This window comes from Lipomyces doorenjongii, assembly GCF_038497915.1.
Source record: "Lipomyces doorenjongii strain NRRL Y-27504 unplaced genomic scaffold V1508scaffold_5, whole genome shotgun sequence".
Classification (NCBI taxonomy): domain Eukaryota; kingdom Fungi; phylum Ascomycota; class Lipomycetes; order Lipomycetales; family Lipomycetaceae; genus Lipomyces; species Lipomyces doorenjongii.
Window position 1 is genome coordinate 88,537 of NW_027118072.1, and position 20,735 is coordinate 109,271.

General features: G+C 47.4%; 10 protein-coding genes across 10 annotated transcripts; 5 read left to right on the forward strand and 5 right to left on the reverse strand.

Annotated features, from left to right (window-relative positions):
• V1508DRAFT_410238 (uncharacterized protein) lies at nucleotides 1-2,876 on the reverse strand. Its single transcript, XM_066939284.1, has 2 exons — nucleotides 1,962-2,876; nucleotides 1-1,908 (listed from the first exon to the last, which is right to left on the reverse strand). The coding sequence occupies exons 1-2, from the start codon at nucleotides 2,727-2,729 to the stop codon at nucleotides 160-162; spliced, it is 2,517 nt and encodes an 838-aa protein (XP_066798159.1). The 5' UTR covers nucleotides 2,730-2,876; the 3' UTR covers nucleotides 1-159.
• A 174-nt stretch (nucleotides 2,877-3,050) lies between these two features.
• On the reverse strand, nucleotides 3,051-4,522 carry V1508DRAFT_410239 (uncharacterized protein). The gene has a single exon (XM_066939285.1). It carries the CDS (start codon nucleotides 4,339-4,341, stop codon nucleotides 3,430-3,432), a length of 912 nt encoding a protein of 303 aa, XP_066798160.1. The 5' UTR covers nucleotides 4,342-4,522; the 3' UTR covers nucleotides 3,051-3,429.
• Nucleotides 4,523-4,635: 113 nt separating this feature from the next.
• On the reverse strand, nucleotides 4,636-7,537 carry V1508DRAFT_410241 (uncharacterized protein). The gene is made up of 3 exons (XM_066939286.1): nucleotides 6,853-7,537; nucleotides 6,223-6,807; nucleotides 4,636-6,169 (listed from the first exon to the last, which is right to left on the reverse strand). The coding sequence occupies exons 1-3, from the start codon at nucleotides 7,406-7,408 to the stop codon at nucleotides 4,806-4,808; spliced, it is 2,505 nt and encodes an 834-aa protein (XP_066798161.1). The 5' UTR covers nucleotides 7,409-7,537; the 3' UTR covers nucleotides 4,636-4,805.
• Nucleotides 7,538-7,643: 106 nt separating this feature from the next.
• On the reverse strand, nucleotides 7,644-9,538 carry V1508DRAFT_410242 (WD40-repeat-containing domain protein). Its single transcript, XM_066939287.1, has 3 exons — nucleotides 8,923-9,538; nucleotides 8,618-8,866; nucleotides 7,644-8,559 (listed from the first exon to the last, which is right to left on the reverse strand). The coding sequence occupies exons 1-3, from the start codon at nucleotides 9,226-9,228 to the stop codon at nucleotides 7,918-7,920; spliced, it is 1,197 nt and encodes a 398-aa protein (XP_066798162.1). The 5' UTR covers nucleotides 9,229-9,538; the 3' UTR covers nucleotides 7,644-7,917.
• An 82-nt stretch (nucleotides 9,539-9,620) lies between these two features.
• On the reverse strand, nucleotides 9,621-12,859 carry V1508DRAFT_410245 (SIT4 phosphatase-associated protein-domain-containing protein). Its single transcript, XM_066939288.1, has 3 exons — nucleotides 12,273-12,859; nucleotides 10,176-12,219; nucleotides 9,621-10,115 (listed from the first exon to the last, which is right to left on the reverse strand). Exons 1-3 carry the CDS (start codon nucleotides 12,797-12,799, stop codon nucleotides 9,984-9,986), a joined length of 2,703 nt encoding a protein of 900 aa, XP_066798163.1. The 5' UTR covers nucleotides 12,800-12,859; the 3' UTR covers nucleotides 9,621-9,983.
• A 179-nt stretch (nucleotides 12,860-13,038) lies between these two features.
• On the forward strand, nucleotides 13,039-14,078 carry V1508DRAFT_402175 (Fip1 motif-domain-containing protein; the record flags this gene model as incomplete). Its single annotated transcript, XM_066938465.1, has 6 exons — nucleotides 13,039-13,102; nucleotides 13,156-13,173; nucleotides 13,223-13,386; nucleotides 13,446-13,563; nucleotides 13,626-13,864; nucleotides 13,923-14,078. 6 exons carry the CDS (start codon nucleotides 13,039-13,041, stop codon nucleotides 14,076-14,078), a joined length of 759 nt encoding a protein of 252 aa, XP_066798164.1.
• Nucleotides 14,079-14,395: 317 nt separating this feature from the next.
• Nucleotides 14,396-15,009, forward strand: V1508DRAFT_395125 (uncharacterized protein; the record flags this gene model as incomplete). The annotated part of the gene is made up of 5 exons (XM_066938039.1): nucleotides 14,396-14,491; nucleotides 14,567-14,650; nucleotides 14,704-14,826; nucleotides 14,876-14,929; nucleotides 14,992-15,009. 5 exons carry the CDS (start codon nucleotides 14,396-14,398, stop codon nucleotides 15,007-15,009), a joined length of 375 nt encoding a protein of 124 aa, XP_066798165.1.
• Nucleotides 15,010-15,865: 856 nt separating this feature from the next.
• V1508DRAFT_410257 (uncharacterized protein) lies at nucleotides 15,866-17,137 on the forward strand. The gene has a single exon (XM_066939289.1). The coding sequence runs from the start codon at nucleotides 16,108-16,110 to the stop codon at nucleotides 16,864-16,866; it is 759 nt and encodes a 252-aa protein (XP_066798166.1). The 5' UTR covers nucleotides 15,866-16,107; the 3' UTR covers nucleotides 16,867-17,137.
• A 645-nt stretch (nucleotides 17,138-17,782) lies between these two features.
• On the forward strand, nucleotides 17,783-18,934 carry V1508DRAFT_410262 (actin cortical patch SUR7/pH-response regulator pali). Its single transcript, XM_066939290.1, has 2 exons — nucleotides 17,783-17,875; nucleotides 17,928-18,934. Exons 1-2 carry the CDS (start codon nucleotides 17,831-17,833, stop codon nucleotides 18,681-18,683), a joined length of 801 nt encoding a protein of 266 aa, XP_066798167.1. The 5' UTR covers nucleotides 17,783-17,830; the 3' UTR covers nucleotides 18,684-18,934.
• On the forward strand, nucleotides 18,935-20,596 carry V1508DRAFT_380758 (chaperonin 10-like protein). The gene is made up of 3 exons (XM_066937682.1): nucleotides 18,935-19,471; nucleotides 19,538-19,768; nucleotides 19,824-20,596. Exons 1-3 carry the CDS (start codon nucleotides 19,361-19,363, stop codon nucleotides 20,493-20,495), a joined length of 1,014 nt encoding a protein of 337 aa, XP_066798168.1. The 5' UTR covers nucleotides 18,935-19,360; the 3' UTR covers nucleotides 20,496-20,596.
• Nucleotides 20,597-20,735: the final 139 nt, after the last annotated feature.

Genomic DNA, 20,735 nt, shown 5'->3' on the forward strand with positions numbered 1-20,735 from the left:
TTTCATGAACTCGATTTGCCAGAGGTACAACCACTCATGCTATATGGACAATGCTCCAAGTTGACTCCTTAAAAGCAATAGTATTAAATATATCCCTGAGTATCCGTTGATCGTTGTCCAATATTTACAGAAGAGCCAAGCAATGCCACAACTTAACATCTATAACTTCGTACCTCCAATTCTACCTCTAGTTGCTCTACTCACCTTCACCAACGCATCACCCTCCGGGTGCTTCGCATCTTCAACAGTCTGAACCCGTCTCTGTTTCAACTTACGCCCAGCATCGTCCGCAAGAGCAAGAACACGCATGCTAACTGAGGCCGAATCCCGTCGATTTTTACCTTCTCGTCTGAATATGGAGACATGTTCGACATAGTCCCACAATCGTCCTTCAGGCCGAATACGCGATGCCCTGGAGAATGAATTTGCTTTAGCATCGTCGTCGTAACGTCTGGGTAACCACTCTGGAGAAAGTGACATGATAGCAGGTAGCCTTCCTGACTTTGACCTCCGGACGACAATAATACCCTCAGCCTCAAATTCGGTGAACGCAGACCTCAGGACTTCCTTATTGACTGCCTCAAAATATGATAAATCTCCTTGCGCGTAGACCGTCTTGCCAAGTATCTGAGCAACTTCCAGAAATTCCGTGACTTCAACCCATAACGTCTCGTTAACTGAGTCGGTTTCATCGGGAAAATCCGACGGCATTGGCGTCAATGCAAACAGAGACGCCGCTGCAAACCAATAGCCATCGCAGAATGGCCAAAGTAGGAAACAATAAAAATCAAAAAATTCCCGACCGCGACTGCGTTCTTCAATACTCAACTCTACACACCCATCATCCGAGATACTAATAACGCCCTGATCACGTAGCAGTTGCACGCTCTCCCAGAAATTGGCACGTATACCGCCTGGTTGCTGAATATATACAAACTCGCCGGCAAGAAGCTTGGATAGCCAGAGACATTGCTCGAAGAGGTACTTGACGGGCACGCGTTGCATGCTTGGGCCGCCGCCTTGCTTGATCTTCGTGTACATGGCGACTGCAACAATAGCATCCGACACAAACAGATGCATGACCATGTTCCGGTAAAAGCTGAGTTGAAAACGGTCTTCTGCGTAGAAAGTCCTTTCAAGTAAGCTACCATCACCACCTGAGTTTCCAACTAAAGTTCCCAGGACTTCAAGACCACGATCGACCACTTGAACAGTGGATAGTTTTCCAAAATCAGCAACACGGCCACCACGCTCACGAATTCGGAGGCACAGCCACTCGACGCGTCGAATCAGTTCTGAATGACCGACACCACGGCCACGAAGGGTTAATAAGACTGTTCCAATTAGTGCCGTAGGCATGACCACAGAGGCCTTGTTGATGTCAGACAAAACTTGATAACCAAGTGACCGTAATATTCGCGTGCGCAAGTCCGCGTTGACTACGGCATCGGCGAATGTAGGTACGCGCAACGCATCAGGTGCCAACTTTTCTAATTGCGCAGAAATGAATCCACGCAAACTCCAGGGATCGTGGAATCTAACATCGACTCTCCCCATCTTTAAGGACAATATCTCACGAGCATTGAAAAAGTCACGTAGAGTCTCCTTCTTCTTCTCTGATCCCAGCAGCTCGTTGATATAGCTCTCGGTCTCTATGACTCGGTCGTACTGCGTCGACACGGGGACAATCCAGCAGTCTTCAGTGCGGCCCGACAGTACAGTGTCGAATATAAACTTGAGAATGCCAAACTTCGGTGGCAGCAGCTTGCCGAGACGAGAGCGGCCACCTTCGATGAAGCATTCGAAATTGTAGCCACCAGCCAGAAGTGTGTCAATATATGCTTGAATAACGGCGCTGTAAAGCTGGTCGTCGCCAAATGATCGTCTCATCCACATTGCCCCCAGACGCTATAAACATCTTAGCTAATTATATCCCAATCAAATCAGCTCACTAAACATACATTCAGCGCTGGCCCAATCACTGCCAAGTTGAGATTATCGCCGGCCACGACGGTTGGTAGAGATATTCCCACTCTGAAGCAAATAGCTTGCATACAGACATAGTCGATGTGTGATCGATGGCAGGGCAAAAAAATGAGGGACTGGTTCTTCTTAGCCGCGATTGTAGCGACCTCCTTCAACTTGGCAATCTCCTCCGCGTTAACATGTAAGCCCTGGTTGTAAGTTCTACCGAGAATCTGCATGACGATGTAATACGCTAGCCTGAGAAATTTCTTCGACTCAAATTTGCATATCATTCGATCTGCCAGCTTTGACGAGACTGCCTCCAGCCACTCCACGACCTGTTGACGACGATCTTCCTGCTCGAATCGACTCACCCGCGACCAGACTGGGCTCTCTTTGATGCTGCGGTCTGCCAGACTCGCAATTCTATTGCGCAATAGCTCGTTCCGTAGCACCCTAGCCTTCATCTCCTCGGTGAAACCGGGATACAAAATATCTCTCCCGACATATTTCTCGTAGGATCGATATGTGGTGCCCACGATGTGTTTGCCGATATCGCGCAAGAAAGTATACGGCGCATCTCTGAAATGCGTAAAGTCCGACGTCAAATTACGTGTAGGAGACTCTGTTTCTACAGAATACGGTGATCCATCACGGTCTTCCAGGGTGGTGACATCGGGCAGAGGACCTGTTCGTATGTATTCCAGGATTGCGGAGTCGTCTTGCCGAAGCAAGTCGACGTCGAGATGGTTCCTACGGCCCATTGCTGCCGGCAAGTATTCAGTGACGGACGGAATGGCGGCGTAACTAGAAAAGATCTAAAACCAATTCGGAGAACAATTGAGGATGATGTGATTGCGGCTTTCAAACGATCTGAGTTGCAGATAGGTCCCAACAATTGTACGGGTGTTATAGAACTGCGGGGTCGACCCGAATGGGTGGATGTTCCCTATAACAATTCCATTCAGGTCAACGGGTCATGTTGGGTCAGTACTGTTTGTAACGGGTCAATCCCTTCAATCAGCTCACTGTCGGCTGACCCTGGCCCCGAACTTTGTGCCTTATGTCGGCGAAACGGAGACAATGTCGATTAGCGTACATATCAGTACAGGCTGCGTACATCTCAGCACCGGCTATGAAGTCATCGCACATAAATTTGTACTATTATGGAACTTGCAATTAAGAACAGTCTACATAAAAAAAAGCAGGTCTAGAGCACTGATCGACTAGTCTATTCGTCATTATTCTTAATTGTCGAATGATGCGTAACCGTATCACGTGCGAGCCCAAAAATGTACGCCGATATTGTTCATTAGGCAGCAGATCGACCCATAAGGCGCGATTTCATAAAAGTTAAGATTCTAATCTCCATATTGATGCGTCCCGGCACAATACAAATTCACTGAACATAGCTTCAATAATGCGCAGCTTGACTGTATAGCATGTAGTAACCAACAAGCCTGATTATGTTGGTGTCGCTTGTTCGCTGTCCGAGTCATCATCGCTACTATCAACCAAGCTATCAATAAAGTCCACCGTCGTTGGATTATTCCAAAGCTCCTCCATATGATTTGGGCTTAAAAAATGCGGACCCTCGCGAATTTCGACAAATTTAATCGGCGACTCTGGGCTGCCGGGTGCAGCAAATTCAGGATGGCGTTGTTTGACCTTCTCCAGCTGCTGGGTGACCCATTTCTCGTACTTATGACTCCGAGTGAATATATCTTTCGTACCATACGAAACTAGAACCTTGCCATCAACCGAGTCATTGTGATAGGCGTCTGTCAGCTTGGCAAGTTGCGGTTCACTATTGCTTGATCGGAGGCCGAACGTAAGAGCCGCACTGATGGGCCACAGCGGCGGTGATAATAACCAATACATGATATTTACGCCTGATGACTGTCGCAAGCTGTCTAAATCAGCTTTCGCGCATACTATAGCTCCATAGCTGTATCCTGTAAATAACAGCGACCTCACGGACGAGAACGAGTCGAGCAACGACGACGCAACCGCAACAATATCAGCTTGTTCCTTCCGCGAAGTCCAGCTCGTGCGAGTTGTGACGCCTCGAAAATTGAATGCATACACCACGACCGCTGTCTTGAGTCTTTCGACAAGCTTATTGGCGAGAAATCGGACGACTCGATCCGCTTTGCTGCCGCCGAGTGGTGGATACGGGTGCGCTATCACGACTCCTAGACTGGGCTTGACTTGTCGTCGAGGAGCAGCAGAGGAGATACTTGTCGACGGTATAGCCGTCTCACTATACGATGCTGGGCCGTCTTCATAGGTGTAAATGTCTGTTCCGAGAATGACGTTAGAAGATGCCGCGGGTACGGACGTGTAGGTAACGTGGACTTTGGAATTCTCCATCATTGGGAGATGGTGTAACTTGTGATGACGTGACGCGACGTGACCTGTCCACAGCGTGAATATTCCAACAATACTGGTCTGATTCGATTATACCTCGAGACTACGATGATAATATTGTAGAAAATCAGGGGTACGAGACATTTTGGTGGTGGACTGCGAGGGGCGATGCAGTCATCGGTTACTCCCCTGAATTTGAGGGGAAGGTCAATTTCGGCAGTTTCTGAAACGCAAGGACCCTGCGTCGGCATTTTACCAAATCAGATAGCAGAAGTACTAGGGACAACGACATAAAGAATGCTATAACTTTTTAACATTATTATAAAAGTTTCTACGCAATTATCAAGTGTAGTCGCATTAAGTATAATACCACCCACACGCTTGAATTATATACTACAATTTTGATAGACTATGCAAATGTAACATCCAAACAATACAAAACCCAGCACTCTATTCCATTCCTTTCAGCCCTAACACCATATCAACCATCTCGCAATCCAAAAAACTCCCCGCACGACAGCTCTAACTATTCTGAGCACCGATACCACGCCCCAGACAGCCCACAATAATAGCGTAACCAGACGTTCCAACAACGCATAGCCGGCACGTTCGAGCATGCTAATCACACGCTCCTTGCGACGGAACAACGCGCCTGTCTTTTCCACGCATTCTAGACTCTCACCAAGCCTTCTAGCCTGTAAACTCAGCGTCGTACTTACTTCAGCCGTCAATTGATCCGCAGCTGAAATTGCCAAATCGAACCGCGAACGGAAATTGGACGAGAGCGTCGACGTCAACGAGTCCGTCCGAGAAGACAGTGACGCCAATAAAGATCTGCTCGGCGCAAGAGTTGTCGCGTTGAAATTGTGCGTCACCTCGATAACAGATTTACGTAACTGCAGAATTGTCTCATGCGCGGAAGAATCGTTCAATGGCTCAGTGAGCTCTGTCAAGAACTTGCCGTAGGTATTGCACATCGTGCTGGCGCGCATACCGTGCAAGAAAAATCGTGTTTCCAGAAACTCCAGTTCTGCAACCAAGTCAGCAAATTGTGCATTCGAACTCGCTGTCGACGTTGTAGTCGAAGACTGCCGCACTGGCTCCGGATGTAAAATCGTTGGCTTGTGGGATTCCTGCAAATCTCTTTCGATATGATTCTTCGTCGCCGTAGAAGTGAACGCGATTCTTGATATATTCGGATCGTGAATCTGATCACTATCAATAGTGTTGTCATCATCATCCATTGCACTATTCTGGCTTAAATGCTTATGATGGCGGTGGTGATGGTGGCGGTGAGCACCGCCGTTCAGTTCCCCTTTAATTGAAGATGATGCTGAACTATTCCTAGAGGGCGATCCAGATTGTGACTCACGAGAATTGGTCGCAGCAATGACAGGCACCGACAGTAGACTTTTCTGACTGCCGGCTGGCATATGAGGGGATGGTCTTGCTGGTCGCCGCGGGGAACTGTTTCTTGACTTTGTTGGCGAAGATGAACGCGATGAACCCGGTGAGTGTGTACGAGATGTGGGTGTAGAGCCAGTCGGCGAATGGGGCACTGATTTATGGGACCTGACTTTAAATTTCGACCGTTCGCCTTTTTCATGGTTCACTACTTCATCTTCATATGACGACGAATATCCACTAATTCCAGGAGATCTTGTCTCAGACTCTGAATTGCTGCTTCCCTCACTATCCGATTCAGATGAAGAGTCATAGGAATCATAGTTATCCTCGTCATCCGAAATATTGCGTTTCGCTCGCCTGCTGCGACGAAGTCGAAGCTTGTACTTCGAATATTTGCCAGTCCCTCGTCTCTCCGCATCTTGAGATCCTGAAACATGGTTAGACCTCGTCAATCTAAGTGTTTCTTCGTTCGTCGCTCACCTGAATGTTTCTGAGGGCGCCTTGAGCGATGACGTTCTAGTTCAGAGATACCTCTGCTTAAATATGCGTCGGGCAAATGTAAGGCACCATTCCGATGTCGGCGTGACTGATCGATATCATCTTCTCCATTGGACCCGTCGGCAATCTCAGCATTCTGCTTGCGGCTCTCACGAGTAGAGTGCTTCACCTGCTTCCGGTTTGGTCTGACAGGCTTATAAATTGGCAGATCATTGCGGCCAACCATTAGCATGCGATTCCGTTCTCGCCAGCCCCAATCGGCAAACATCTCGTTGACATCTACCTCCCATATAATATTGCTGTTCGGATTATATCGAAAAGCGGTAGACGCAGGCGTGATTGTTGACAACTCGGGAATTTCCAACGGATGTTTAAGACGTGCTCGCATGTATCTGTTTCGAATAGTCTGTAGTGGATTGTAAACACCGTCGACACCGGGAAACGGAAGAAACGTTTGCGACACATTATGTGGTAGTATCTGACTCTGAGAGACAAACGCTGCATGAAGCTCAAACCAGGCTTTGGTTCTCAGAACCCTGCGTAAAGTAGCTTGAGACGGTTGCACAACTATAGAAGTCAGCATGATCTTAGCCGACCAACACTGATGCATACCAGACGAGTTATCGCCGCTTAAGGCCATCTTCTTAGTTGCTACACTCCCTATAACATTCCGAGAATCCCGCAAATGAACGACCAGGTTTGCCACCCTCGCTACGTCGGCATCTGATATTGATGTCGGCGAGCCTACAGAATCAATATCATCACGATAGGTCGACGATGTGGCAGTTGACGCATCATCTCTACCCAAGGCATCGATAAACGAGTCTCCATGATAATGAACGTAGTGACTCCTCCGTGCTGCCTCTGCTGACGATACTCCGCGTGTCTTGGTATCATATGGTTGCTGACCAGCGAGAAATCCGGATAGACGGCCAGCTGGCGAGAAGTTGTTCTTCGGCTCCACTAGCGACGCGGCGGAAGACGCAGACAACGACCGCGCAACGGACAAGTTCGACGGAGGAGTAAGGCCTGACGAAGAATATAACTGGCCATGTGATGACTGCAACGCGAGGAGATCCAAGGCCTCTGCATTGTGATCTCGATCCGCCTCGAGGTGGCTATCAATCTTACGCACTCCCTGTGGCGACGCCGTCGATGACGCCGCCATACCTATTTTTTGAATGTATTCGGTTAAGTGTCAATCAGAGCGCTCAGTGCGCCTTCAACAGGGTTATTATAGTATAGCCAGAATGCGGCCGCAAAGATGTCCACATGAAGGAGGTTAGATGATGAATCGTCGTGGGCAGCCAACAAAGCTGTGCCCCTGCGGCGCGTCCCTGCGCCCTTTCTTGGTTACCCTTGATGGAGACAACCCTAAACCGAGACATTCGGGTAGGTACTACGCATAGATATAAACAGTATGTGTACGGTCTTGTCACGCTGTCCCACCAAGTCTTTCGTACATACAAGTCCAAAAAACAAGCCATCGCTTTAAATTCCTCATAGCATACATAGCCAATAGGTGATCTATCGTACAAGTGGAACAAGCACAGCATAATATATGGAAGCGAATACCCATTTGAATCCCAACATAAGAACCTAAACGCACCTGAACGCACCTGAACACCGTCAAATAGCATGTACAAAATGCGTAGTATACATATCTATCCATACCATCTACTGCAGCCGAACAGCTTGGACGCCTCGGCCGGCGACAGCGCCTATCCAGTCTCCAGTGGCATTCCAAGTAATATTGTTGACCTCTGAGTTTTCTGTATATGCAAGACCGATATCTGAGCGGTTTGCAGTGACATCCCACACAAGAACCTGACAGTCGTCGGCTGCCGTGGCGAGCACGTTACGCTGCTGTGGAGCCCATTCGACGGCGTTGACGTTGGCTACATGTGCATCTAGCTCCACAACAGGAGAACCTGGCGAGCGGATATCTAGGACATGTACGACGTTTGAGTCTACCGAGAATGTTGCTAAGAGATTAGGATCCCGACTGTTCGTGCTGATCCGCAGTAGAGGCGGCGGAGACACTGGCTCATATATAATAGTAGAATGCTCTAGGCTTCGCAGGTCGAATACGCGTACTGACCCATCCGCACCGACCGAAGCGAATACATCCACATTTCCCGCCGTGAATCTCGCATCAAATACCTCCTTGTCATGTGCAATTAATTGCGTTTTCGCGATAGAAGTGTTGAGATCCCAAATCGTGCAAGTTGTATCGATTGATGATGTGATCACTAACGAATTGTCAGTAGAATTCCAGTCCAAGCTGGTCAACGGCGCAGTGTAGTCGGATTTAGTCTTCTATCGGTGGAATGGTTAGCAAACTTGTATAATCGACTTTATTTTAATACACACGTACATTCGCCAAAAGTGATCGCTGTCGAAGTGACATGGTCTCTGGGTTATACTCCCATATCCGTAGAAAATCGCCCGCAGTAGCTAATCTCTCCACGCCACCAGGGACCATACTCCGACTTAACGGGTCCCATAGCAACCTCGTGCAAGGATACGAATGGCCGGCTTCCGCAACTTTATGCAGTTCTAGCGACGGAACTTGCTGCCCGTTCTGTTGCTGTTCTGCAACTGGTATTGCTTGCATGATCTGGATCTGCTCCAAAGTCAGTTCATGATTTTATAGCCCTCACTGCTTAAAATAGTCAATACCCGATTACCGGAATCTTCGGTACATGTTGCCACCGCTATTCGACCTAGGCCGCGTTGATAAACGCTCTTGGACCAGTCCACTGCGTACAATGGCCAGTGAGACTCGAAGTACGCTGATCTCCGAGACGTCGAGGAAAGAAGCATGGTTGCGTTCCCAGCAGTATTCGCACTTAAAGCAGGTCCGAGTAAGGTGTTCGACGACGGCGGTACAGCGGACGCTGATGCCGGTCCAGAATTCCTTATTCCTCCACTTGATTGTGTCAAAACCGAGAAAGAGCTTCGTTTGGTGAGTGACGGTTGAGCCATTTTCAATCCGATGCTTAATTAGGCGCGAAGAAGATGTAGTATGTATGGATCAACCGTAGATCTGAAGACACACCAAAATAGTAGTGATCCAATATACACGTCGCTTCGAATCAAGCTGAGATATGATCCTCGGCAAAGACGCGGCAAAGCTCGTCGCAGCTTCACAAGCAGACAGAAAAATAGGTTCAGACGTACCCGCAGCGGGCGTCAAAGTGTATAGTTTGCGGATGCTAAAGTGTAGTTCACCATCTATCGATCGATTCGGTGTCGAGGACCAGAGGAGTCAAGCAAGTTCTTGCATCGTGGCACAGGACCGGGTAATCATCGAGGCATCTCCACAAAACGTATATTAGAAACCTGGTCTTTATTTTCTATAATCTACTTAGATCTTCTGGTAGAACAAGTTTAAATTTATATTTACAACTATCGCCAAAATTTGCACTTTCCACCAAGTGCATATTTGCTAATAACAACAGAGAGCGCGATAAAAATGATATGTAACATAAAATCTAAACGTCGAATATACATCATCCTATACAACAAAAACGACCTAACAAGGAACGACATGATCCCCTAATAGAACACAATGCTATCAAACCAACTAAGTACCAACACGTTTTTCAAAGAGCATATAATTCGAACAAATCAAACAAAACTGTATCATTGGCTATAACCACAAACAATCAAAACTAGACTAACTGCAGATCGTGACAGTTCGTTGAGGTAAACTCTTTGACAATCCCACAGTCTAGATGTTATCTTGACGAGCAGTTCATGTCAGCTTCATCGGTTTCCTCTTCAGATTCCTCAATCTCCTCGTCTTCATCATCTTCATCCGAAGAACCGAATCTGTCAGGAGTCATCTGCTGAGACATATATCGCGTCCACTGCAGGTATTAGCTTGTCTATTCAACAGCAGAACTGAAAAGTCGTCACTTGTCACTTACCTGGTCATTACTCTGCCCAAGTCCTATCCTGCCGTCCGTCCTGGAGTTCTGCGAGTCATCTCCCTCTTCATCATCTTTCGGATTGATAGTGAGGCCGTCGTCGTTGCTATACTCAGCAGCAACGTCACCGTCATCCTCGTCCTCCTCCGGACTAACAACAGAAAGATCCTCCATGCCACCCATGGTGAGAAGATGATGATGGTGAGAGGGAATCTCGGAAGTCGGTCGCTGCCCGCCGAGTATTGAGTTGTCCCGAATTCGGATTTGCATCAGAGTTTCGTTGACGTAATGATTCCAGCTTTCACTGTTGATCGTGTCCTCAAGAACTGCGGACGACAGTGTCTCAGGCGGGTACCGCTGAAGGAACTTGACAATTTCTTCCGAAATAAGAGTTAAGTGACCCATATATCCCAGCCGCATACGTGTCGCCAATTCATGCTCATTAGATGCTTTTGTGCCAGCGACAATTTGGTCGGTGATGTGATCGGTCTTGAAGAGCTCAATCGCCAGGTATCGGTTGTAACCCCGGTCGACAGGCCCATTGAAAATCTGTTGGATAATATCGAAGACAACATTATGCAAGAAATTATTCCAAGGAAACCGGAAGAAGAGATCGATAATAGTGGAGACGACACGGTACTTGATAAGCTGATATTTTAAAAAATCTCCCACAACCAATTCCTTCTCGTTTGCTGTGAACTCCACCATATTAAGCTCACCTGTTGGTTCAGGCGTCAAATTGCTTACCCTTGGCGTCAGCTGAGCGTCAGACCCATCGAAGTCGTCGGTCTCTGGTTGTTCACCTTCAGTCTCGATTGGCTTGTCAGTTGAAGTGGACTCATCTACAGGATGAAAGGGCTCAAGATTCTCGATATCCTCGAGGTCATCTGCCTCAGCACTTTCTTCTTCAATCGTCGCTGGTGATAGAACCGTGTCTTTATTCGGGCTGGTGCTAGCCGACGTCTTCTTCTTTCCAAGACCCCACCAGCCTCGCGACTCTGACGTCGATTCGGATGCAGCATGTTGGTCATCGACAGACAACTCGTTCACCGATGTTCCTAGGTCTTGAATACCACCCTCGCTGTCCGTAAAGCTATTGCGCATGTCGTTGGCATTTGCCCACACCAGCTTGTTCTGCATTCGGATTGCATCACGCTGCAAGGCAACCTCTTCGCCTCGAGGATTGTTTAGCAGCGCCATGTTACTGCAATGTAAAAGTTCCGCAACAAGTTCACAAATTTTAAATCTCTCAAAACCTAAGGGCTCTATTTCACCGAATGAAGTCTGCAACCGAATATCGCGCTTGTTCACAAGCAGCTGTTGAAACCGTGGAATATTCTGCGCCAAAATTTTCAGTAGATAGCCTAGGTAGATGGGGTCCCGGGTATTTGGCGGATGCGATTCTAGAGTTATGGACATCATTGATACCATATCGTAATCAGAATTATTTTTCCGGATAAGTTCAATGATAACGCCGACAGCCGTGGCCAGGGCCGTTCCACCACTGTTGACCATTTGATCTGCCAGCTGTGTGACGATTTCCGGACTGACTAATTCACGGGTAAGTTCATTGGGCCCAATGGATGTGAAGTCATTGCTGGCATTCGCAGAGATTGTAATGAGAGCTTTGAGGAAGTCACCTGCGGCCGACTGAGTGTTCGACGCGATCTCCGCGGATAGGAATGAAATCAGACTCGAGATAAGCTTTTGGGATTGCAAATAATCAATGATGCCGGTTGGATTGTCTGGTTTATCGGTGCATAGGATTTTTAATAGCAGGTCCATAATCGATGGAGTGTCGATGTGCCGCATAAATCGCGCCACTAGGTCCGGCTGGGTCTTCAAGAAATCGATCATTTGCTCAGTCTTTCGTTCAAGGAACTGTTCATTCGTCTTTGTGAAATAGCCTGCATAGACTGGATCTAGTGGTGATGGCTTATCCAAGAATGTCCAGAACTCTTCCAATAGCTCGGTCTCTTTCAGCACCGTCTCGTAGATTGACCATACCTCGGACGAGAACACTTCGGACGACAATCGCGCGTACCTACAAATAATTAGACAACATTCTGATATATATTATCTGGTTGGCAGATATACCTCCAGGCCTTCTCATCGTCGAATATGCCCGACGAATCCGGTTCGGGCGACGCAGCGATACGCGTGAGTCCTAGATCTTCATCTTCCCGTTCAAGGTCGTCGTCGACCAGAGTACTGTCTTCCTCGGCAGCACCCTCATTCTCAGTCTTCGACTTGTTCAATGGCGTAGCACCTGACTCATTTTCCACTGATTTCTCGGTGGGCGTCGCCTCGCCATCCGCATCCGCTGCCTCACACGACCTTTCCTCGTCACCATCGGCGCTGATGCTACTACTGCTAGAGCTTCCGGTACTGGTGCTGTTAACACGTGGCGGCGTCCAATGGCTAATATATCGCAGGAGCTGCTGCAGTATACGAGGTTCGCGTAGGTACTCGATGAGCTTTGCATTGTGCTCCCGTAGTTCCTGCAGGATATCGTCCTCCTCAAGCAGTTCCGCAATCGAGCAGTCCGGCTTCTCCAAAAGCTTGTTCACACCCGATACAGCATTCAGAGAAGCAAAGTTTGTGCTTACGCGCCAAAATGCCATTTGGACTGATCAAGAGACAAATAGAAGTGCTCGTGTGGTTGAAGGGTCCTGGTGTTGCCCTTGTATCGCAAATCGTGTGTCCATGAATAAAGCAGCTGTCGCTCGTTGTCGCAAGTCCGGCCCTTACCCTGGCACCCAACACAATGACTACTGTGTCTGTGACATCATGTCGCAACTAAGCATAGTTCTTGCTATAGAGGCATCAACAATCAAATAGTAATTTTCAACTAATAGCCGAGATGTATGAAGACGAAGACGACGAATTTCTTTACGGCTCAACTGCCAAAAGACAAAAGCTTGACGGTGAGTGAAGTGATTGTGGCGGGGAAGCTGGGCGTTGACTAACTTGAACATAGATGGCGACGACAACCAAGGTGCTACATGATTTTTTTCGATATGGTTACTGTTGTTTAACTAATTTAGGAGAAGAAACAAAAGAGTATTCTGATGAAGATTATGATCCGGAACTGCCGGCAGATGCGTTACCTCCTAAAAGCTCGTCCCGCAAAGATATAGTTGATCCAGTAAAGGCGACCGAGTCAGCAGATGAAGAAGTGGATGAAGATGAGGAAGAGGAGGATGAATCGGTATGTATCAGACTTAGAGACTGGGAGATGCGAACTCATAGTCTGATCAATATGTACAGGACATTGAATTCGTAATAGAGGCGGCGCCGGGTCAGGAGGTGGAACCGCCTCCAGGGAAAGTCCCATACTCATCCATGCGAGTAGCAGGACAACAAGCAAAAGGCCCAGGCACGCCTAGCAAATCGGGTACGATATGCATATGCGTGGTAAAGCAAGCACTACTGACCCATCACATATAGACGATTCAAAGTCAGCGCAAGCTAAACCTTCTGAACTCGATCTTGACAAAGTCCCGGAGTTGGATGGCACGCCAATAACGCAAGTGGACCTTGACAGTCTAGAGGAGAAGCCATGGCGGAAACCAGGTACCGATGTCACAGATTATTTTAACTACGGATTCGACGAGTTTTCTTGGACGACGTACTGTCTTCGGCAAGACAAGCTGCGAGATGAATATGATCCAAACAAGCTCAGAACGGTGAGATAAGTCCTTGGTCAGTCTTGTGTGCTAATGGATTACTAATTCCGTCACATAGCAAATGATGCAGCAAATGCAACAATTGCAGCAAGTGCAAATGCAAATGCAAATGCAAATGCCATTTATTGGACAGCAACAGCAAGCGCAACAGGAATTCTTTCCACAGCAGCAAGGTGGATATATGGGTGGAAATCAGGGATATTATCGCTATTAATTATCTGTTTTGCGTAGATAGATGTAAATAATCATTATGACAAGTTTGTAGGATAGTTGTATCATAGGAGAAGTATAAATAAAATCAGACCGGTGCACCCTGCAATTGGCGATAATCAGTGGACCGTAAAATCGACAATGAGGGTATAATTTAGCTACAGTAGTTAGTGTGAACGTAAAGTTACAATTTCTCTAACACCAAAACTGATGTGATGTTCATGCCGCCTGAGTAGCAACACGGTTGAACCCACATGCTTATGAAAGGCACCTCTCCACAATGAAGTGATCTGACACTATCCCGGCACACCAGAAGTATCAATGGCACCAAAGAATAAAGTCAAAGGCTCGAGTTCAAAGAGCAGCGGGGCGGACGAAGACGCGAAATCGAAACTGAAGCCGGCCAACGCTATTAAAGTATGCTAACAGCAGCTCGACACTTACACTTGACCCCTCGAGCATAAGGCCTTGTACTGATTATTCGAATAATAGCCACGACATATATTATGCGAAAAGTACTCAAAGGCGATGGAAGCCATTGGAAAGCTACAAGGCGGCGCCAAATTCGATGCAATTGTAAGATCTGTCTACATTCAGGTGTCTCTACATTCGAGACTGATCACGCATAGGCACGCGAATACTCGGAAGACAAGGCGCGTGTAGGTGGCGATTTAGGATGGAAACCTAGAGGGAGCTTGACGCGGGTGTTTGAAGATGCTGCATATGCATTGCCGCCAAGTACGGTGGATAAAGTAAAACATTTTTGCTTTCACATGTTGCCTATGACACTAACTGTTATAGCCTATATATACCAGTCCTCCGGTAAAGTCGTCATTTGGATATCATATCATAATGGTAGGCGTTTAATATTGAGGGCAGTAGGCTTGAAACAAACATTGCTAACGTTCGTTATAAAGGTCGAGGGACGACGGTAGCAGTTGATGGGCGACAAATGTATAAGAATGCCATCACTCATCAATTTATTATATATCTACGTCAAACTCTGATACTCAGCTTCTTTTGACTGTCCGTCAGCTATGCTCACTTCATCGATATACAAGTTATGGTCCACTATCGTCTCATTGCAGAAATAGCATTTCGTCGCGTACGAGAGCATTGACCATACAAATTCATAGCCAATTTCTAGGTTGATAATCGAGCCATGCCAGCAATCACGGTTGTTGCTTGACATGGTGGATCGACCAATGGCAAGAGACGGCAATCCGCCAGTTAGTGCCACATGCGTATGTATATCCAGTTGGGATAAATAAGTCCGGCACACTGTATTTCGTATAATGGAAGATAGAGAATGAAGGTGCCGGCGAGTGGCCATGAAGTTCGCAAGGCGGTTGCTTATGTGAATTCACAGAGTAAAGGAAACGAGCAAGAATGTCAAGAAACATAAATGCTGCGTGCACCTGACGAATTCGTCAAGAGTCGACCTTGGTGTACGTTGTGTAAGCAGAAGCATTCTCCATCTCTCGTATCATTAAAAAGCTGGGATAGAATCCGCTCATGAATACCCAGCCGATGCTAAAAGCCCCCACAGATGTAACGATATTCTCGGTAGAATAGAGCTTTTGAGCACCAAATATAATGAAATGGGAGACAGGATATGTTGCTATCTGACTTGAGTGACAGGTACGACTATGCTGAGCGACCTTGACAACAAGGTCGGAGTAAATAGAGCCGATCCCTGGATTGCTGCCATTGTCGACATACAGGCAATTCTGTTGAAACCTCTGGGGCTCTAATTGTCACGGGCAACGCACTCGAACGCAGTAGGAAGTTCTGCAATGCGCAAAATAAATATAATGAAAAATTAAACATTAACAAATTATATTGCCAGTGAAGCTATTCGTCATTCTGAGCCATCCTGAACCACTTTATCTTTATTAACTGACTACCAATTGACTCTATTATTTGTCTACGGAGGTTGGAATCACTAACTCAACTTGACAGCCACTGCTGTCTGATTTAGATCGACCAATCTCAGAAATATTCCGTTAATCAGCATATAGTTTATATACGCGATGAATCATACAAATGGTACTGTTATTGCTGCTGCGGCAGATGTAAACGAGCATCTTGATGTTTGGCTTCCGGCAATGAAGTTGCCCTCGAAGAGGGATCCAGAGCAAATGCCCAAAAGCCCAGAGGCCGTGAAGCAAGACATCGCCGACATAATAACAATTATTGTATTGGTTCTCGAAATTATTTATTATGCTTATCAGATTTACAAAGCTCAGAAAATGGCATTTAGATCGAAGCCATCCAACGATCGCAATCATGAGTTTGCCCATTCTGCGACTGGTTTTGGAGCTCTATTGTCATATTATGAGATCTCACCAATAATCGCCACCAAACCAGAACTTGTTTCATTGATCTACGAGCAGCCGGTATTCAAAGACTTGTACCTCGTTTCGGATTCGGGGTTTGCGCAGTTAGCTTCGAGATATCCCGAGGCCATACAGATCGCAGTCCACCATGCTCGTGGCGTCGAGTACTCCGAATCTCCGAATCTCGCCGCGGTCGTCAGCATGCTAGACGGCATGTTTAATTCATCAGGCATATGTCCGTATATTAGGGCCATGAAGGAGGGCAGCTTAAGGCCGTTTCTAGAGAGTGCCAATACTGGCATTACGGTCTCGACCAGCCAAAGGATCTTACGATCACTGAAGGCGATTGATTCTTCCACGACGTACATGAAACCTGCCAACAATGAAGGCGCTGTGACAGAGTCATTTCTAGATGTCGTGAGCACTGTAGCATTGAAACTGGACGCATGCTGATCGTACAGCTGCACATCTCTATATTTGTGATGGAGTGCGTTTTCTCCTCCTTTGTAATGAACTCTTCAGCTTTGTGATACTTTACTGGTTGTGTCGCCTGTTTGCCAACTTCCACTGAGAACAAATTTCTATACTTAGTCAAACAGAAATCCACGAAAATTGTGCATAAGCCGATCAGTTTCTCGTACGTTTCTATATTTGTTTTTGCCAACTCTAATAGCGATATTGCGAAACTCCGATACCTTTCGTCGGCACCGACGCAGCCTGCCAAAGGCAGCTGTCAAATCTACAATGACTATTACGCGTGAGAAACAATTGACTTGTTGTTCCAACTAGGACGTGCCAAGAGGAAGTCGACGAGTGTTCACCCAATGGTTCAACCATCGAGACCAGCACCCCTGGTATGATAGTGGTGTAGAAGCGTTGACTGGACACGCGTCAGCCAAAATGCCACGTAAGGCGGAGACTGGACTTGGTGGCTGGGTATTTTTTTCGCTGCGCCTTTCAGCCCTGACCAGCCACTGCTGCGGCTTCTGCTGGTGAAGCGGTTGAATGACTGTGTTGCGGATATCCCCCATGCCGTTGGAATTCAGGACAGAAAAACAACACTCGTGAATTAGTGAGTATGTGCTTGCATTGCGCCTGCAACCGCTGTCTGTCCAACGATGGCTGTGATCTGGGCAGAGAGGGCTGCTCACTACAATTTATCGGTGGAAACGTTAGCTAGTAGCTCGGCTTACGTAGTGTTGGCTGCAGCTCGCGCCAGGTATGCGAATAGACTTAAAAATAGATTAAGATTATTCTGTGCCTCTGCCGCCGAGGAGCTTGTGCCTGTGGCGTTGCTGCGGCTGGGCTGGGCCATTTTGCTAGCCTGGGCTGTATGTTAAGTACGCTCTGTTCCCGCTCCTACTCCAGTCTTCTGTAGATCGCATTCTATAGACTCAAATTACATACCAATCACACAATGGCCGCTGGAAGAAACTGTTTCATTATTTCTTTCCCTTACTTCGTACGTGTCTGTCGTTCTCTTTTGCTCTCGAATTCCAATTGATTTTATCTAGTTCACTATCGCTACCCTTGTGCTCACCATTTTCTTGATTATCGGCAACTTGGCGGACCATGGAATTCTATCAAAGTTGTACTTCATGCGGTTGAACACTCAGAATCTGTCCGTTACTGTCCAAAGCAACACTGTCACTGCCGCTTCCATTAATCCCAGCTTTCCCGATTTCTTCCAGGTCGGCCTCTGGAACTACTGCCAGGGCACCGTTAGTGCCAACGTCTACACCACCACCAATTGCAGCACTACCCATGGTCTCTTTTACTTCAACCCAATCTCCATTATTGAGCAGAATCTAGGCATTTCATCTATCGATAATGTGCCGAGTGAGATCAACAGTGCCCTGAACGCGGTCAAGGCCGTCTCGTACGTCATGATCATTTTATACTGTGTCGCCGCTATCTTCGCCGCCATGGAATTCATTGCTGGCTTCTTCTCCTTCCACTCCCGTGGTGGCTCCTTTTGCACTCTGATCATTAGCTTTCTCGCCCTGGCATGTGTAGTCGTCGCGACTGCCCTGGCTACCGCTCTCTACTTTGTAGAGGCCAGAGCCTTCAACGACGCGAACGCTACGCTCGGCACTACAGCTTCCACCAACCGTACCACTTTCGGCATCGCCTGGGGTGCTGCCGTGGCCGCCATTCTCGCCTCCATCTTCTGGTTGGTCTCGATCTGCTGCGGTTCGACACGGTACTCACGCCGCAGTGAGGTCGTATACCACCCAGTTGACAGTCCCGTGGGTATGCGACAAATGTAAGCACAAAAATAGAAGTAAAAAATTTGAATTAGTATGATTACGTTACTTGCGGTTTGGCATTTTCTTGGTATTTATGACTTTTATGTATATCAGGACCTAGGATTTTGAGGAACTTTATTGGAAAGGAGTTTTATGTGCTTTACGGGGGTCAATTGCTTGTACCAGTGAATAGAGAATTGGATACAGGAATTCATCTCCTTGCTCAATTAAATGTCTGCTCTGCACGTGCACAGCAGCATGTCTAACACCAACTTAATCCAAACCATCGGTGTGCGGCAAGACAATACTCAGCTATATAGATAAGATTTTATCAACACAATTGAACGGCAATTTGAAATGTAACATGAGACAAGCGAGTCTCTGTCCTTTTACCCGGCGCGTGGCCGATTTGCTCGCCCGACACGGTCGCGTGTGCAGATCATCACGCGTCCATTTGCGGTCAGCGCAACCCTTGGGCCTGGCTTGGTCGTGATATATCCAGCGCGTGCGCGTGCAGACGCGACAGCATGATGGCAAGCGAACGTTGCAATAGACTGGCATTGGGGTAGCTATGACGTGAAACGTCAGAAAGGATTCATGCAATGAGTATGGTGCACACCACTTAATGCGCTGGATCTGCCATCGTTTGCTTCGCCACTTTGCAACTGACTACATACTATCCACTGCCCTTCTTTGATATGACTGAGAAATTTGCTAATAATGCCGCGTGGATTCGCGCAAAGCGAGAACCAGTCGTCATCGACCACGCGCCGACTCCTGAGCTCGCGGAGCATCAGGTCAGGATCAAGGTATTCCGGATCTCATACACACCAAATTTCTGGTGAGACTGACTCGTGGGCCGTGCAACGGTGTAGGTCGCATATACAGCTATAAACCCACTCGACGCGAAATTGCAATTCTTCGATGTCTTGCCAATCAAGTTCCCCGCGATCCTCGGACTCGAAGTCACTGGCAGGGTCGTCGAGTCCCACTGCCCAAATTTCAGCGTAGGGGATACAGTACTGGCGAGTCTAGATGCACTTTCTGGTCCCCAGTATGGTGGATTTCAAAAGTACACGATTGCGCAGATGGGACATATGGCAAAGGTACGCGGCCGGAGAAGGCTTTATGCGACTTGTACGATGCTGATCTACTCATCAGATTTCGGATGACGCAGACCTTTTGAAGGTTGTCACCTCTCCTGTGGCATTATTCACCACGGTCTATTTCTTCACGAAGGAACTCCATCTTGATCTTCCGGATCTGTCGAATCTAGCGCCCACGCCGTCGAAAGGAACAGTTTTGGTGTATAGCGGGTCCTCAGCCACCGGTGCAGCGGCAATTCAACTAGCTGTCCAAGCAGGCTATAAAGTGGTCACGACTTCCTCTTCCCGGAACGCAGATTACGTCAGATCTCTAGGTGCGCATGTCGTAATCGAGCGAACCTCTGAGGACCATATCATTAGTGCTCTGAAAGCAGAACTGCCGTATATTGCTGTGTACGATAACTTTGGAACAGTAGATACGGGAAATGTCATTGCGCAGGCGATTGGAAAGGGCACGATTATTACGCTTGTCCCGTATAATTTGCCATCCAAGTTTAGTGATGTCGTAGTCAAGTTCCAGGCGACGCCCGAACGACATTTGAGCCCGAGCGCAAAGAAGTTCTTGATTGAGGACTATTTCCCATTGATTACCAAACCAGGGAGTACTGTCTTTAAATTTCAGCCAGGGCAATTGTTGGGTGGCCTGGATCAGGTGCAGTCTGGGTTGAATGAGCAGTTGAAGGGCGTGTCCGCGAAGAAGCTCATTATTGCTCCCAATCAGGTGTAAAATGGCTGCTGATGCGTCGGATTGTGTTATATATATTTGTAGTACAACTTCAGGTGCCATTATTTATTAAATAAAGAGAAATATTTTGGCGTGTTAAATGCACAAATTCACATATATACCATCGTATTCTAGATCCATATTGATACGTCATTGGGAACTAAAGGTCATCCCACCTCGCTTGCCAGCTGGGACAAATGTGGAGAACTCAATGACTATGCCCCAAGTGGCAGATATCGTACA